The sequence below is a fragment of the Sphaerodactylus townsendi genome, linkage group LG02 (genome assembly GCF_021028975.2).
Source record: "Sphaerodactylus townsendi isolate TG3544 linkage group LG02, MPM_Stown_v2.3, whole genome shotgun sequence".
Taxonomy (NCBI): domain Eukaryota; kingdom Metazoa; phylum Chordata; class Lepidosauria; order Squamata; family Sphaerodactylidae; genus Sphaerodactylus; species Sphaerodactylus townsendi.
Window position 1 is genome coordinate 57023346 of NC_059426.1, and position 17894 is coordinate 57041239.

A 17894-nucleotide genomic window follows, 5' to 3' on the forward strand; every position below is an offset into this window, starting at 1 on the left:
ACTGGTGCGAAGCTGCTGTTTCCGAACCTCGCTCCCTGAGCTAGGTTTTTCGGAAACAGCAGCTTCCAACAGCTGCCATGCGGACGGCAGCGGCTGGAAGGTGCCATTTCCCCCCCTTTCCCAAATGCCTTACCGTCCCTCCGACCTTCCGGCGCGTTGCCCAGGCCAGGGGACACGCCCCCCTGCCCTGCGACTCCAGAGCTGTCGCGCAGGGCAGGGGGTGTATCCCCTGGCGTGGGCAACACGCCGGAAGGTCGGAGGGACGGTAAGGCATCGGGCGACGGCGCAGCCTCCACGCAGGCTTCGCTGTCTTCCCCGCCCCTACTGGGACCGTCTGTGCGAACTGTCCCAGGGGTGTGTGTCGGCGTTGTTTACGCCAACGCACCCCTGCAGCATGGCCGTGCAGAAACGGCCATAATCTACTTCATGACTTACTCCACTTAAATTCATCACCCAATTGTATGGATTAAAATGCTACATAACTCAAATAAACAATGTAGAATCTATTAATGTTTTGCAGGCCTGTGAAGCTATATAAAAACGATCACATTTTATACCGGTTTGTTCCTACCCTTGTGCCCTTAATTTTCACTGGCACAACTGCAAGAAGGAAAAGAAATTAGCAGTGAACCCACCTGACACGAAGGCCACTTTCTCCTTTAGTATGGGAAGGACATCAGAAGCTTTTAAGCCATCATTTCTGAAAGACCCTGGAAAAGAAAAAAAAATAGCAACGTCTGATTAATAGAGAACCTGCTTGTCAACACTGCTTCTGATATGTTCAAGTCATCAGCAATTTTTTTCCTGCAATTCCCGACCAAGAGATAGATCACCAAGAGATAGATCACAAATTTAGTATTTGTTCCATCACTAAATTTCTTTTAAAGAGAAAAGAGAAGCCATCATGAGCTCCACAAAGGACTGTGAATAGTAATTACCCTGAAGTAATTGTCATTGAATACAACTATTATTTAAGCTCTGTTAAGTAACATGAGATTGTAACTAAAAACTGCAATCCTGTACAGAGCTACTCTGATCTAAACCTGCTGAAATTGGTGGTCTTAGAAAGGAGTAACTCTGCTTAAGGTGGCAGCTATATAAGAAATGTCATCAATGAGAGTGATATATCAGAGTTAATTCTACTGTTAATTCCACATTAAAATCCATGTGTTTGCTATCTGCAAGCACACCAAGCAAGGGGAGGTAGGCCCATGATATCTCTGCTATGAACAAATCCTATGGATTGAAACCTCTCTCTTGAAAAAATTCTATGTTCCATGTTAATCGAAAATTCTCACAGCATTTTCGTAATTTTAACACATTAGCTATAGATCACGACCCCATTAGCAGTGCAATGAAAATTCAAGGTACAATCAACAAGCATACAACTTAAGCAAATATATGCTATTTTCATTTAAGCAGCAACATTAAATAAAATTCCACTTTATGTGATGTAACAGTCAACAGTATCATCTTTGCAACGTTTTCTTTACAACACCGTCAACTCATCATTTTTACAAACGATATTGAAATGGCTCCTGTTATCAAGGCTGCTAGATTCTTAAACAACTTAAATCTCAGGTTGGCAATACACAGCATTACAAAATGCCACAAGCTTCTATATTTTAGGGCTGTCATCAAGCAGGAAACAAACAGCATTTAAATTTGAGGCATAGCAGAAAGAAGTTCCCTTATCCAAGATAACAGATCAGAGGACATATATATCCTCTGGTGCTGAGGAAATCACACTGACAGACCTCCATATATGGGAAACAAAATGGAGGCCTATTTGCATATGTTTGTTACCAATTGTTACCAATTGAATACCGAATTATTTTCAAGGTGTTGGTGTTAACCTTCAAGGCCTTACGCGGCCTGGGACTCCTCCCGTGCACCGAAGCTGGGACCGGCTCTTTACTCCCATATGTCCCGGAATCGGTCTATAAAAGCAAGACGGCAGAGGCCAATCTACTGGTGATCCCTGGCCCCTCTATGATACGGCTGGCCTCCACCCGGGCCAGAGCCTTTACAGCTCTGGCCCCTGCCTGGTGGAACGCTCTTCCACCAGCTGTCCGGGCCCTGCGGGATCTTGCTGAGTTCCGCAGGGCCTGCAAGACTGAGCTGTTCCACCGGGCTTTTGGGGAGACCAGCTGTTGATAGAGGCCCCCTCCCTCCCTCCCTCCCCCCCTTTTCCTTTTTCTTGTAACATCATGTAGATCCTACCACGCCTTCTCCCTTTGGGGTTTTTGAGGGAACTGATAGTAGGCGCCATCTTGAGTCAATTAATTAATTAATTAATGCTGCATTTTAAATGGGGTAGGGTTTATTTTTATTAGAGCCATCTTAACTTATATTTATAGTATTTTAATTTGCTTGTGCTCTATTTACATATGTTCACCGCCCTGAGCCCTTTGGGGGAGGGCGGTCTACAAACCCAATAAATAATAATAATAATAATAATAATAATAATAATAATAATAATAATAATAATAATAATAATAATAATAATAATAATAATAATAATATGTTGAACTCAAGTGAGGCTGGCTAACACTCTTGAGTTCTGGAAACTAAATAACATGCCAATATATCATCTACCCATTCTTATTTTATTATTTACATTTTTGTCTCACACCTTCTTCAAGAAGCTCAGATTTCTCTCTCTTGTCTATTTTATCCTCACAAGGAATCTGTGAAATCAATGTTGCACTGAGAAAGAATGACTAGCCCAAGGTCATTCAGTGAGTTTCATAGTAAGCAGGGATGGGACTCTTCGTTGCCCAAATGCTACTGCATCTACTACACCACATCAGTCCTCCATGAAACTAACTCCATTTCATTTCATTTGAACTTACTTCCAATGAAGAATGCTCAGGACTGGAATATTGGTGGGATGGGCATGTCTTAGATCCTACATCTGACTGACCAGGGGGGAAAGATCTGAAGCCTACTACCGATTTTTCTTTCACGGAGCTGGTCCTAATCTGTCACCCACATCCTCCTGCTGAGAGCAATTGCAGCTCCACACCGCAGCAAGGAAGATGATTTAGGCTAGGGCTCTATTTGGGAAAGATTGGTTTGTCTGTTATTGCAATTTTAACAGAGAAAACAGCTGGTATTTGATTCCACCCCCTCTCCTGGTAAACCTACTCTTGATTATGGCTCCCAAAGGACTGTCCCTCCATCATATATCCTTTAATACCACCCAGCTTCCAACAGTGCCCATGCACCTGTTAAAATAACATTGCACCATCACAACTGGCTGGTTGTATTAACTGTACAGACATGAATTCCAGCAACCCATCTCATGATATGTTCTTTGCATAAACACACAAAGAATTATGGGGGACCCACTTATTTAGCCCTGCAGCTTCCTTTTCATTCCCTCATGTAAAGTATTGTACTAATAAATCATCAGTTCATCCTCCCTAGAAGACCAGTGAAATGCAGTTTTCTTGCCATTCCAAAATGAAGAACATTTCTGTTTTCTGCCAAAGCGAATGAGTCATTCCTTGGGAAGACCTGAGGCTGTTCAGCTGTTGAAGGACAAATTTTGGTTGCCATGGAGCACTGAGGAATGAATGCAGTACATGCTCCCTCACAAGATAAGAGTTATACAGTTTTAAATCTACCTGTGTAGGAAAGTCAACAAAGGTTATGACAAGAAAATAAATATTTTTTTTTCTTGCTGACAAGTCAAGAGATGCAGGGCAAGAGATAAAGGCAGCAGATTAGAAGCCATTTCTGTCCACTGGCCTGAAATGAATACATTTTCCCTCCAGAGACCTGCACTATGGAATACTTTTTCTACCTGATTTTTCTTCCTAAGGAGGTGTTACTACTATGAAGGGTTTTCATTGACAATCTGAAACTCAGCTAAAAAAAAAAAGGAAAGGAAACATGCTTTTCCCAAACACATTTATTCAAACTTTCATATGCAATCCCCCCAAGAAAACCTATGGTGTTTGACAAAACTTGTGAAAATAACAGTGGTATTACGGTCCCTACTGTTCTGCAGGAATGTTTCTGTTCTGGATCTACAAAATTCAGTAATGAAGTTGACTTTCTATTACGTTTAGGTGCTATGTAAAACAGGGATTGTAGACAAGTTAACTTTCTGTCTTCCTAGTTCTAATTCAATCTACTATAATAGCTAGGGTTGCCAACAGGTCTTGAGAAAAATGTTGTGTCCAATAGAAGCTCCAAGCATGGGAATGTGTGTGTCAAGTGCAGTCAAGTCGCAGCTGACTTATGGCATCCCATTAGGGTTTTCAAGGCAAGAGACTAACAGGGGTGATTTGCCGTTGCCTTCCTCTACTTAGGAACCCTGATATTCCTTGGCGGTCTTCCATTCAGGACTGACCTTTAGCCTCATGAGATAAGACACGATCAGGCTAGCCTGGGTCATCCAAATCAGGACAATGTATGAAAATAACATCCCATTAAAGGGATGGGAAATTTTTTTTCTTAAGGCAGTTAGTTTGAATGTAACAATCAGAAATGAAGGACAGCAAGACTTAAAGTCTACTCACGATGGTTAGAAACTATATTATTTATGATCTTAAAGATACAGTTGGTCAGTAGAAACTATGGTTACATTGTTCTATTGTCTAAAAAAATATTTCCCATCTACATATAGGGAAGCAACAGCTTTTTAACAGCAGCAGGACAATGTATTGGTTCTTAAAGGAAATCAAAACAAGCATCTCCTATAAATGCTTGGATTTTGAGAGTATGGAAAATAGTGTTCATATCTAAATTACTGTACCTACATAGAAACCTTGAAGATACGTTTGTCAAGCAATGATCAACATCTGATCTGGAACTTGAGGGTTAGACCTGATGTATTTTAAATGTTCTGTTTATTTATTTCATTCATTTATACTCTGCCTTTCTCCCCAATGGGGGCCCAAGGTAGCTTACAACATTCTCCTTTTTTTATGCCAATAAAGGCTTGCAAAGAACAACATTCTCCTTTCCTCCATTTTATCCTCACAGCAATCCTGTGAGGTAGGTTAGGCTGAGAGAGACTGGGACTGGCACAAGATCACCCGGTGAGCTTCTAAAGCATAATTAGGGATTAAACCCAAATCTTTTAGACACTAGCCAAACATTCTTATTACTACACCGCACTTGTTCTCACATATCACTATTTTGTGATAACACTGGAATATTCATTTCTATTTTTTAAAAAAAACTGTTTAAAATTATATAATTATAAAAAAGAGAGAAAACATTTAAAATGCACAGAAGTTGTAGGGTTGTCATTTTTTTCCTTTTAATGATACTGCCCCTGTGCCTTTAGGAACAGCTTGATATACACAAATTAAAGAGGCAAAGTCGTTCCCCCCCCCCCAGTTTGGAGGTGTCCCACGTTTCAGTCACTGTCATTTTATTTATTGACTGACTGACTGACTGACTGACTGACTAGATTTTGTAGACCGCCTCATCCCCAAAGGGCTCTAGGCAGTTCACAATACAATAAAAACCAATAAATTACTTAAAAACATCTAAAAACATTTAAAGTTTAATATGTAACATCAATCCAATAATAACAGACTACCCATATTGGTGGCACCCGGTCTTAAGGCTGGCCTTAAGGCTGGGAGGGGCTGGGAGCGCCCAAGATGAAACCAGCAGGGGCACTGCCAAAGATGACAAAACCATGGCAGGACCTCATGAGGGGGCAGCCAATCCGCAGCCAGCCTCTCTAAAAGCCCGGTGGAATAACTCAGTCTTACAGGCCCTGTGGAACTCGCCAAGGTCCCACAGGGCCCAGACAACTGGAGGAAGAGCGTTCCACCAGGCCGGGGCCAGGGCTGTAAAGGCACTGGCAGGGTAGAGGCCAGCTGCATCATTGAAGGGCCGGGGACTTCCAGCAACTCCACTGTTGCAGAACCCAGCGGCCTACTCGGGACATATGGGGTAATGTTGTTCTTAATGGTACAAGAACAACAGAGCCAGTGACCCCCCTGTTTTAACAAGCTCTCTGATATACTCATAGCCTAGAACAAATAGTCTGAGAACATAATATATTAGCGTCTGATCACTGAAATGCTTGATGGTGATTCTGAGGGAGACTTATTCAGCTCTCCAAAAAGAAAGGCGGCGGGGGCGGGGGGGATGGAGAAGAAAAGCTGGGTAGAACGGAGGGAATTCCCTTTTTACCGTCATCACACTGTGGGCAATTTCCAGAGACGGCATCCGGCTTTGGCCTGTAAATTCAAGTTAACAAAGCTTAAAAGGGAAACCAGTGGTGAGAAGGCATCATAAGGTCTGTCAGCAATGAAATCACAAAGAAGGAACAGCCTGTCAAATACATTTTCTCAAGTTTCTCATTTGCAAATATGCAAGCATAGAACATTTTACATCACAGAGCATCCATGCAAATGCCCAGCTGTTTCTAATCTATTGCTTTGCTATGGTATGTTTCCATTTAAAATTAGGCACCATGTGAAAAAGACAGTACATGATTTACTGTATGGACCAGTGCATATATGAGCCCTGAGCCAGTTCCTGTGTAAAGCTCGCACCAGTAACCACTTTGCATCCAGCTGTTTTTCAGGACAGGAGGCTCTGATGCTTTCTCCTGACAGGCAGAACAAATGTAGTCTTGTGGCCAAGGAACTGTTCCCAGCTGAAGAAGAAATGGCAACATTTTACTTCACAGAATTGTTCTAGCCTGTGACTGATACTGTTATTGTCTAATGCAGTCCTAATATAGTCACAGTGGCTGACTGAAGTGATAAAAACTACATCCAACCTTGTTCATTGACTCCATCAGTCCTCCAAAAATAAGTACACAAATGAACTGGATCAAGAATGCATTGCTTGTGCATGCATTTTCTATATTTTTTACTAAATTCCTCATTACTTTAGTAGCAGAAACCCATCTTTACAATAGGGAACAAAGCTCTTGTGGTGGTTAAAGAAGACCTCCAATACTCATTCTTGAACAAAAAGTATCATTTGCCCTATTTTGCGCATTTCCTGTTCTACTGCTTGAACTATGAAAAAGTACCAGAAACGGCAATATATAAAGGATATTGCAATTTGTTATAAATATGCTGCGTGGAAAGCGCCAGGAACTAGACTGCATTCAGGGGTTAGGATTTTTTCTCTGTTAAGTCACAACTGACTTATGGCAACCCCAAGGCAAGAGACATTCAAAGGTGATATGGCATTGCTTCCCTCTGAGTCATACCCTTGGACTTCCTTGGTGGTCTCCCATCCAAGCACTAACCAGGGTTGGCCCTGCTTAACTTCTGAGACCTGATAAGAATGGGCTAGCCTGGACAATCCATGTCAGGGCATTAGTGTGATCAGTTAGGCCCTTTCTGAATGGGCCAATAAACATGGGTTAAGATGGGATAAAACCCGGGGAGAACTTTGCATGGATCCCACTCCACGCCCCCCCGCCCCGGGTTTTACAAGAATTGCAATTGCTGCAATTCTTTCGTTTTAACACACCTCGCCTCGCAGTCGAGCAAACATTCTCAGCTGCGAGGCATGTTATGCAGCTGCGCTTTTGGGGGGGGGTCCCTCCTGGCTTCCATCTGCGGAGCTGGTTCCAGCGAAGTTCTGGGGGAGAATGTGTGCCTGCCTATGAAGCTGCACATCGGAGAAAGGTAAATTTTTTAAAAAGTTTTTTTTAAAGCACCTCTGAGCAAAGGCGCACACCTCGGCCGATGTGCTGCGAATGGCCCAGGGCAGCAGTAGCGTAGGAGGTTAAGAGCTCGTGTATCTAATCCGGAGGAACCCGGTTTGATTCCCAGCTCTGCCGCCTGAGCTGTGGAGGTTTATTTGGGGAATTCAGATTAGCCTGTACACTCCCACCCACGCCAGCTGGGTGACCTTGGGCTAGTCACAGCTTCTTGGAGCTCTCTCAGCCCCACCTACCTCACAGGGTGTTTGTTGTGAGGGGGGAAGGGCCAGGAGATTGTAAGCCCCTTTGAGTCTCCTACAGGAGAGAAAGGGGGGATATAAATCCAAACTCTTCTTCTTCTTCTTCATTTATCCCAGCTGCAACCCAGTCTAAATTTGTTGTGTGGAAAGGCCCTTGGTGAGTTTCGCCCAAAATTCAATTTGTAGCAACAGATAGTGGATGTTTATAACTAAGACATAATATTTGTGTGTCCAGCTTTGGGTTCTCCTGTATATTCCCTCTGAACATGGAGACTATTACTATAATGATTTATGTGTATATAAAGTGCTGTCAAGTTACAGCTGACTTATGGCAACCCAGCAGGGATTTCAAGGCAAGAGACTAACAGAGGTCGTTTGCCTTCCTCTGCATTGTGACTCTGGGATTCCTTCGTGGCCTCCCAATCAAATGCTAACCAGGACTGACCCAGACTAGCTTCTGAGATCTTATGAGATCAGGTTAGCCTGACCATCTCAGTCAGATCATCATTACTTATAGTAATTGGTAAAGACAACTATGTTAGAGAAAAGCATAATTTGTGCTACTGAATTCTGCAAGTTACTGGTATATGGCATGAAAAATATTTTTTTTGTCCATCTGATTTTGTTGAGCCCAACTTAAATTATTATGAAGAAAGGAGAAAATTTCCAATGCACAGACAGCTTGTGAATGGAGGAGGTGAGGACAGAAATCCAACATGTTAGTTTCCCATGTGCCAATTTTTTCTTTACTATGTGGCCTGTTCATGTATTCAATTCCATACTTGTGCCCATGATCATTCATCTTGGTTCCAAATGAACTAAAATGCAAAAGTAAAGCTTCCTGCATAGATTGAAACACTAGAGTGTTTTCCAGAGTCTCCAGTGCGAGCATTACATGCACAATTTATGAGCAGATAATTCCCCCAAAAAACCTCCAGAATTTTCTGAGTTCTTGGTGGCGTGAGCAGGCTGATTTCTCCTCCCTTCCCCTTTTTTCCATTAAATGACATTGTGGTTTTCTCAGTATCTTGCTGGATTGGGCCATTGGTCCATCAAGTTCTGTTTCACGCCTCAGCCAATCTGATCTCCTGGGGGACCAACAGGCCACGGACATCCTCTGATATTGCTTCCTAGTACTGACCATTTTCACATCACCAGGACAGGCCTCACCTTATGGTTTCTTTAATTTTTCTGTCCCCAAAGAGTTCCAAAGAATATATAAGGATTCCCTACCTTACAGCTTGGGGCGCATCCAGTTTACTATGAGATATAGTGATATTTAGATAGTATGCAAGCCTCACTTGTTTTGTAACTGACAGGAAACCTTGGCTGCTAAATTGCTTCCTCAGCGAGGAAGACTTTACACCCCATGAGGAACAACATAATATGCTCACATGTCCTGCGCTCTGAAACTGTTTTCCTGGGAATTTTTAAAAAGAGGTCTCTCCTTAAAACCATGGAAACCAAGCGGGCCATCTGCATAGTAGACTAATCCCACTGCCTCATATGCCAAACCATTTGTTCCATCTAAAACAAAGGCTATACTCAGGTTATAGCTGAAAGTTATTCTCAGAGGAAAAAGATTGATGCCATTGGTGTATGTTTCTTAGACCTGATCCAAGACCAATATTTTCTCCCCGTTTTCTTGTCCTGTCCTTCCTTCAATTAATTATACATTTTGCCACCACTTGCTGTAACATCCTTCCCATTTCAAGCTGTATTGACAGCTGAAGCTTTCCAAAGTCTTGCCAAGGCCTGTCACAGAGCCAGTGCTTTGGGCTTTTCTTTTCTTTTTTTTAATGGAGAGGTCTGTCTCTAAGATTTCCTGCTTCTTGGATCCTCACACAGGGGATTGTAAAAAATAAAAATAAAAACTTCCACCTTCCTTGCTGCATATTATAGGCCACGCTAAGAAAACTGATGCAGGGATGTAGAAGTTTCCCACCTCCCTCACACTGATTGCTAAGCTCATTCTTGACATGAGGCATTTGGTAGTACGGGATTTCACATGGGCTACCTGACTGTTCTAACATCGCAGTTTAGAACAATGATCTCAAAAGGCAAGTTCTGCTAACAGAGGCACTAAAATGCTCTTTTATCAAACTAGCAAGCTTACAGTACACAGAAGAAAGATTTTGACACAAGCGGCACTTAAAATAGCTTTTTAAAAGCAACCAAAGGATCGAACTTTGAACTACGGAAAGACGCAATTGTCATTTCCACCACACCACACACAATCGAATCTTTCTTTTGTTGAGACAGAGTACAGTTTATTTCGCTTTTTTCATTGATCTGTACTGAATATGGGCTGTTATAGTATATTTTTATTAAATACAATACATTAAATAGCAGAAAAGGCTCTAGCTCACAGTGATTTAGAAAAACTGTTGCTGTTCACATGTTCCTTGGAAACTGTTTAGGAATCACGGAGGGACAAAATTATGCACTTGGTGGCCTTCACATGTTCACGAGAACATCTGTGTAGAGCCTATGAATGTACACATTCTCTTTGCAATCAAGAACTTTTGAAAAGCAGGCTCCACACTATCTCCACCCATGCATGCAAAGTAGCATGTTAAGAGAGCATTTTTTTTCAAAGATGCCATTTTTTTTGAAGTTATCACAGAGGCACAGAGAATAATAGATTTAATCAGTCGCACAGCAATGTAAAATATAAGCCATTGGCATGGGCAGTTCCCTATATATACTGTTCTCCGAGGAAGAAAGAACATCTACTTTTCCTAAACAGAAACAGACCAGAAACAAACACACGTACATGCACAAAAGAAAATTGGGATATTCACTGGGCCTTTCCTCACACTTTAAAACATTCTGAGACAGGAAATAAAATGTTTTCTCACTGTCGTCATCCTGTCCTGTCCCTTCCCCCCCAAAAAACATTTTATTTCCAGCTTGGGAATTTTTAAAATGAATCTACTTTGAAAATGGTTCTTCAGTCTGAAACATTTTGAAAAAGGATTCTCTGTTGTGTGAACACTTTAAAACATTCTCTGTTGTGCAAAAACTTTAAAACACCTCCTGTCTTTCCTAAAATTCCTCCTCTGAACAATTTCCTAGCTCACCATTTTCCCTTGCCTGTTTTTAGAGAATTTCACAGTTTTTTTGTGATTTCGGGGCACCTCATCGTCACAGCAGAGAATCACAGCATGAGATTGTGAAGCATAGAAGCACCCATTTGTCAATGGCAGAAAACGGGAAAACAGAAAATGGCAGCCAGGAATCATTTTGAGGGAATGAGTGTGGACGGGGGGATGACATATGTTTTGGTTACATGTGAAAACAGCCATTGTAGCCCTCTGCCAGGGTATAAATCTGACCCTTTTGGAACTGCACTGTGGGGTGCAATCTCTCCTAAGCGGACTGTCTGGCCCACTGGTCCTTCTCCCCCTTCTTCTTCCACGTCTATTTCCATGAACTCTGAAGAACTAGCAATAGTTCACTGTAACATTATAATGTTATGATGATCTTTCAAGTGCCAATTTTTGAGAAGAAAGACTGAAAATAGCCAGTGGATTTTATGGCCATGAGGGGCTGAAAAAAAAGGAAAATGGTGCTAATGTGGGCAGGACTTTAAATAATATAGACATTCCTGTCCAAATACCTAATAACATATTTGGACTGCATTCTCCCCAAAAAGAGCGGTGAAAGGCATACTGAGGACGGAGTAAGACAAATGGAACATGATCAGATCATAATGCCCCATGGATGCTAAAAAAGAAAAACCAGCTGAAATTTGGAAGCTTAATTGAAAATGAAGAAAAATGTATATGATCTGAAGATAAACTATGTGGAAGCAATCTGCATCATGCTTTTTTAACAGACAGGTTCTTTCAACATTTCCACTCATTTCACTTTCCCTTCTCTTATAATTTTTTTCCCCAGTGAGTAAAGAGAAGGGAAGCCAATAGAGAAAAAAATCTGAAATAGAATTCATATTTACTTATTAAAAACAGTCATAACGTATTTTAAACTAGCATGCACTGTGTTGTATGAAGCACATACATACTTGCCTAAAAACAAATAGTCATTCTCCTAATATTAATTAGAACTCCACAGCTTTTCTTTGCTTGGCTTCTAAGATGAGCATTGGCTGTCACGTTTAAGCAACTCCATCCCCAGTTCTCCAGAAGAGGCAGGCATCACTGATATTCACAAAGGCTACCCCCTCCAGTTAATCCCTTAATTACACAGAATGATTTGAGGTGTTTGGGTTGTACAAAAAGAAGAAATGCTGTCGCCTTCCCAAACATCTGCCTCCCAAGGGGATGTGACGCCAGACACTAAGAAAGCCACTGTAATTAAAGGACTCATTGGCTACTCTCTCATTGTCAGACCTTCAGTTTTCCTCAGAACTTTAAAATAAAAAAGAACAATTTCTGAGATGCAAAATTAAGATTCAGTCTGTTTCTTTGAAAAAGAGAGAGAATATAGGGTTTTTAAAACTCTCGGCTAAACGCTGTTCTTTCTCCACTTTATTCCCTATCAGAAAGAGGAACGCGGGGAAGTGAAATAGGACCTTTGACAATAAATCAGGTTCAAAATCTACGTGAGAGCCTGTGTGATAATAATTTTCAAAACTCTTCATTCTCCTGGGGTTTCTGGATCATGAAACACTAATATGTCAAAGTGGGACATTAATTAATTAACATTACTATACTTGCCCTCACATCTCTAGGTCTCACCCATGTTCTCTGACAAGACAATCTGCCCCTTCTTTATTCCGACTGAAAATACTCCACTAAAAAGGCTCAAGGTGACTTAAGATCTTTTAAAAAAAGAAGGAGGAGACAAAACTGGTAAATAACAATAAATGCAGGAAAAAACACCAATTAAAAAAGAATTTTAGAAACAATAAAAAGATCTTTCGCTGTGCCTAAACCATAACAATCTCAGAGGGAGGAGAATTGCTCTGTGGAGATCAATACACAATTGAGGCATCAGCGCAGAAGCTCCATCATCAGTTACCACCCACCTCGTCTCTGAAAGGAGGAACATTCGGAACACGCTGACCTTGAGCAAGCTGAATGGGTGATCTTTCAAGTGTTCTGGTCCCAGAAATTTTAGGGCTTTCAGAGATACAACCAGTATCTTGGGGACTGGCAACCAGCTTAATTCTTTCAGAACTAGCAGCACGCCCTCTCTACAGCCCATGCCATGTACTAATCCAGCTGCTACATATAGTGTTGCCACTTTAAAAACTGCCACGGTTTCTTTAAAAGCAGCTTTGGTCCTGATTGTGCCATGGAAACTCTAATTAATACAAAATAAGGACACATAGGTGAGGAGAAATTCTACATCCCCCCAACATTGATTTCTGCTTCCCCTTTTCTTGTTTGCCGCAGCCCCAGCCTCCGCCTCTGTCTCCTCCCTACTGCAGCTGTCTCCTCTTCCTCTTTCCCCTCCTGCTGCCCCCTCCATCTTTTCTTCTTGCCTCCACCTCTCCTGTTGTCTTCTCACTCCTCTCTCCACCCTCAGCCACTTTTTGGTTGTTTTAAATGCCCCATTGCACAGAGTTACTAGCCAACCCTATCATGCTAACCATCATCTTTGAAGTCTTGATGTGTGCACAGGTCCACATGTTACATCTCTATGGGGGGAGGTTTCAGTTCCAATTTTTTTTAACTTTTGGGATTTTTCTGAAAATTTGGGGGTGAGGGCTAAGATTGCTTGATCTGTACTCTGGGGGCAAGATCAGAGTTAGATACAATATAAATAATAATAACAACATTTATAATAATATAAATAGAAATTCAGGAGAGATGTCCCAACATCATAAATTCTATCCAGGGATGGATAGCTTATGAGTGTAAAGAGAGTCATTCTTGAAATATTCCTATTTTACAGGCGTAGAGCATTATCATTCATTGTTTAATCTGAGCAAAACTGGAACCCTTTAACATACATCAACAGCGAGGGGTTGAGCAAGTGGGGTCGGGGGTGGGAGACAAACCTAAATAATTTATGTATGCCACTTACATATTCTGACATCCTTGACATATGTTTTAAAACATTAATGAAAAATCATTTTATGGATGGCTGAGTCATGATTGTCATTCTGTAAGAGCTCCATATTTCCACCTGCCTCTTCATCACACTTTTAGCTCTTATGACAGAATCAGCTGCTTGTAACTTTCAAGTGAGTGGTGTTCACATGCCAGTCCCACAGATGTGCCATGACCTGGTCACAGCAAGCATTCTAACAGACTCACTGCAGCCTGATCAGTTCCTTCTGAGGTGGGATTTTAACATGTATTCATCAGATTATAATCCTGCTGCTATTGCACTGTGCAAACCTGCTGTTTCATTAATTAATTAAACTAATAAATTAGTGTCACTAATAGTTTTGCAAAAACAAATTATCTTCTACATTTCCAAAGGTTCTCTATCAGATTTGGGAGCCTGAACAGAACAGTTTAAGCCAAGTGTAAATATTTGTTATATCAACCCTCACAGCATCCCTTGAAGGCAGGTTAGGATAAAGTGCAATTAGCTCAGTTCAGATACCGCACATAAAAAAAATTCAGTCAACTAACTGTGGTTAGCACCACTGCCTGAATGCAGTTACTCTGTTAACTATATTTGTTAGGTTACATCAAGTCACGATTTGATCGATTGATTGACTGATTACAGTTATCCTTAACTATGGTTAAATGGGATGTATGAATGCAAACATCCATTTGCTGGACAATCCAGTCACCTTTTTTATGGCTGAAGAAAGAGTTGAAACAAGATTGATTCCAGGGTTCTATCTGATACATCCTGCCAGCTGAATATAGACAGTCTGACAAGAGATGATTCACAAGATCCTTTTGCTACCAGGCTTAAGCATTGGCGCACTACTTGTTTTGGTCAGCTCATGACCACACCTCCACCAAGTTTACAGCAAAGGCATTGGCTAGATAGGTGAAATCATGTTGGAACTCTGTCTATGAATAGTTTTGTATAAACTGCAGCAATGAAATAATAGCTGAAAGCCATACCACAATAATAAAGCACAGTGGTTAATTGTGTGTCCACTTAATCTGACAATATTCTCTGCACTGAATATGTCTCCCTAAATTGATTGAGGGATTGCAAACATCCATTTGCTGGACAATCCAGTCACCTTTTTTATGGTCATAATACTGCAGTATATCAAGGATGTTAGAACTTGTAGCAATCTGTAGCCCCATCACAATATCCAGTAGATTTCTGGTGAAATCTTATAAGATACGTAGAATAAGATACAGATAAATACCTCAATTTGTTTGACAACAGGCTAATGTAGATGGAGAAACATTTATCAGATGTTTTGCAGGTGAAATCTAGTCAACTGTTGTTATAAAGGTGAAATGCAAAGAGAGAAGAATGCACCCCATTGAATATATAGACCCTTGCATGTTCATAGTATAAACAGGGGTAGGGAACCTGCGGCTCTCCAGATGTTCAGGAACTACAATTCCCATCAGCCTCTGTCAGCATGGCCAATTGGCCATGCTGGTAGGGGCTGATGGGAATTGTAGTTCCTGAACATCTGGAGAGCAGCAGGTTCCCTACCCCTGGTATAGAATAAAGAACTGTAGCACCATCAAAAGATTGTTCAGGGCCTAATCCTAATACAGCAGTGCCAAACTGACCATTCACAAAACAGGCTTCCACTGGAAGATGACTCCCAAAAACAATCTATTCATTTGTTTAGGGCAAAGATAGAATTCATACATTTTACCAAACTTCCTGAAAAACTTAAAAACAATTACTTGGAGAAGTACAACCTAGGGAATGTATTAGTAATTATATGTATTGCCAAAAAAAAAATACTATCAATTCAGTGTCTTGCTGTCTAGCATAATGCCATGTTGTATAATCGCATCTCATACTCTTATCAGACAGCAGGCTTGAGTAGTAGAGAGTGAGCAATAATTGACCCTTCACTTCAAACATGATTTCCCTACAGAAGGATAACTTGAAAGAAAATACATAATGACATTAATTTGGACATTGCTTAAATTCTGCAAATTGACTCCTCTTCGCTAAAGGAGGAGTTACACAAAGAACTTGTTGCAGGTTAATGAAATCTGACTGATCTTGGGAGTAATCAAGCTGTTGCCGTGTAGATCCCTGACATCTATAGTCAAATGATCATCTCAATTGTCTACAAAGCACAAGCCGAACCATTCTAAAGTGTCACCTTTAGACAAATCCACATTTTAATTGGCTTTGCAAGGTTACAAAAACAGGACATCAAACCGAGAACATAATTTAACAGCAGGAATTAATGGAGAGCTTCATCCTTTGTATAATATTTAATTACTTAAAAACAACCATTGCTGTGCCAAGTACATCCTTCCCTCTTGCAGAAAGAACATTTCAACTGTTGGCATTTTCTTTCTCTTCTGCTAAAATAAAATACGCTCTATAGAAATAAGGCAAGCCAAGCAGGAGTCAGAAAAAGACAGGAGAAACAAAAAGACTTGTTATTAATCCACAAAGTAATGTTTTAAACCTCCCCCACAGAACATGTTGTGATGCCGTTGTCATAATTCTGTTTCATGGCCACCCATGATTTCATTGACACAGTTGTAGTTAAGTGTTGACACAACACTATTCAGCTACTATAAATTATAAGGCAGGAATGGAAAAATTCTACAACGGCACCATGAGCCACATTGGAACTGTTTTCATGGATAGGAGTGTCACCACTGAGTGGAATATTTCATTAACATAATTGGATAGCTCTTCGATTTCGCATCAGAACTTAGCCAAGTTTCCAGTAAATCCAGCCATATGTGATAACCAGGGAGCTGATATTGCTGAATGTACATATTCACAATCATAGCTCAAAGGCTCTCATGGAAATAAATGACAAATCATGAGCCCAGGAAAAAAGAATATTACCAACTGGAAATGGAGTAGGCAAATCCCTGCAGAACACTATCACAATCAGCAGAATCAAATGATAGTGGAGTTTCTTTTTCCTGGACCACATCACTTTGGTCTACAGGTAGGGAAGATGAAATTTCATTTATTCAAATGACCATCATAGCATTAAAAAAACCCCAGATAGAATTGGATCCTTTGAATTACGAGCGCTGAGGCAGATCTTTCCCCAATTGCCTCTTCCTCAGCATCTCCAAGACCCTATAAAAAATAAGATGCTGGGGAGTGAGCATCACTAATAAAAGGCCACGAGGCTATAATAAGTAGGGGAAATTGAGTGGAATCCCCCCCCCCCCGCACACACACACACACACCTCCTGCTGGAATAGGAAGCGAAGTAGAACACAGCAAACTTTCCCATATGTGCAGATGGGGCAATTCCACTTGATCACCTCAACATACTGTGGCATTGTGTCCATGTGCAACCTCAACATCAACCGGGGGAGGGGGGGTTACGAAGCTGCTGTAGGAAGTAAAAGGTGGGAGAAAATCTATTCCATGACAGTATTCTGCTCAGCATTCATAAAATCCAATCCAAAGAAAACTCACGTGCCAGGAACAAGGATTCTATGAAAACGAGATCATTGTCTAAGTGAAGGCAGTATATATACAAGCAGTTTGATAAGGTAAAGTATGGAAAGGGGAAAACTATGATTAATAATTTTGATATTTATAAACTGGTTCAACTTATTCTGTATTTCCTTTGTGTGACAGAAAAGGAGAGGAGTAGTGTCGGCCCCAAAAATGCTGAATTATGGGATGAAAATATCAGCAGGGGGGAAATTGCAGATTCAGCACAACATCTCGACTGACAATACAACAGGAAGAAAACAGTTATCTTCTCAATTACACTTCCCCTGAAGAATAAGACTCTTTGAGAACAGTTTAAAACACACTGCCCTTAACAGTAGATAGAAGACTTAACTGAATCATTTATATTGCTAAAATATTAAAGATGATACATTGCATTAAGAATTCAGCTGTCCCAGACACAACTCCCCAGTCCCTCTATGATGCAATTTCCTTTCATTATAATGAATCCCAAGCAATCT

General features: G+C 41.0%; 1 protein-coding gene across 7 annotated transcripts in view; it reads right to left on the bottom strand.

Moving 5' to 3' along the window:
- Positions 1 to 17894, bottom strand: part of KALRN (kalirin RhoGEF kinase) — a 668527-nt gene that overhangs the window by 406974 nt on the left and 243659 nt on the right. For all 7 annotated transcript variants that reach the window (XR_007243596.1, XM_048485754.1, XM_048485753.1 and 4 more), the window contains exon 2: positions 636 to 710. Coding sequence is in view for 6 of the 7 variants with exons in the window: in XM_048485754.1 (XP_048341711.1) it covers positions 636 to 710 (75 nt within the window). In the remaining variant the exon portion in view is untranslated. The remainder of the gene's footprint in view (positions 1 to 635; positions 711 to 17894) is intronic.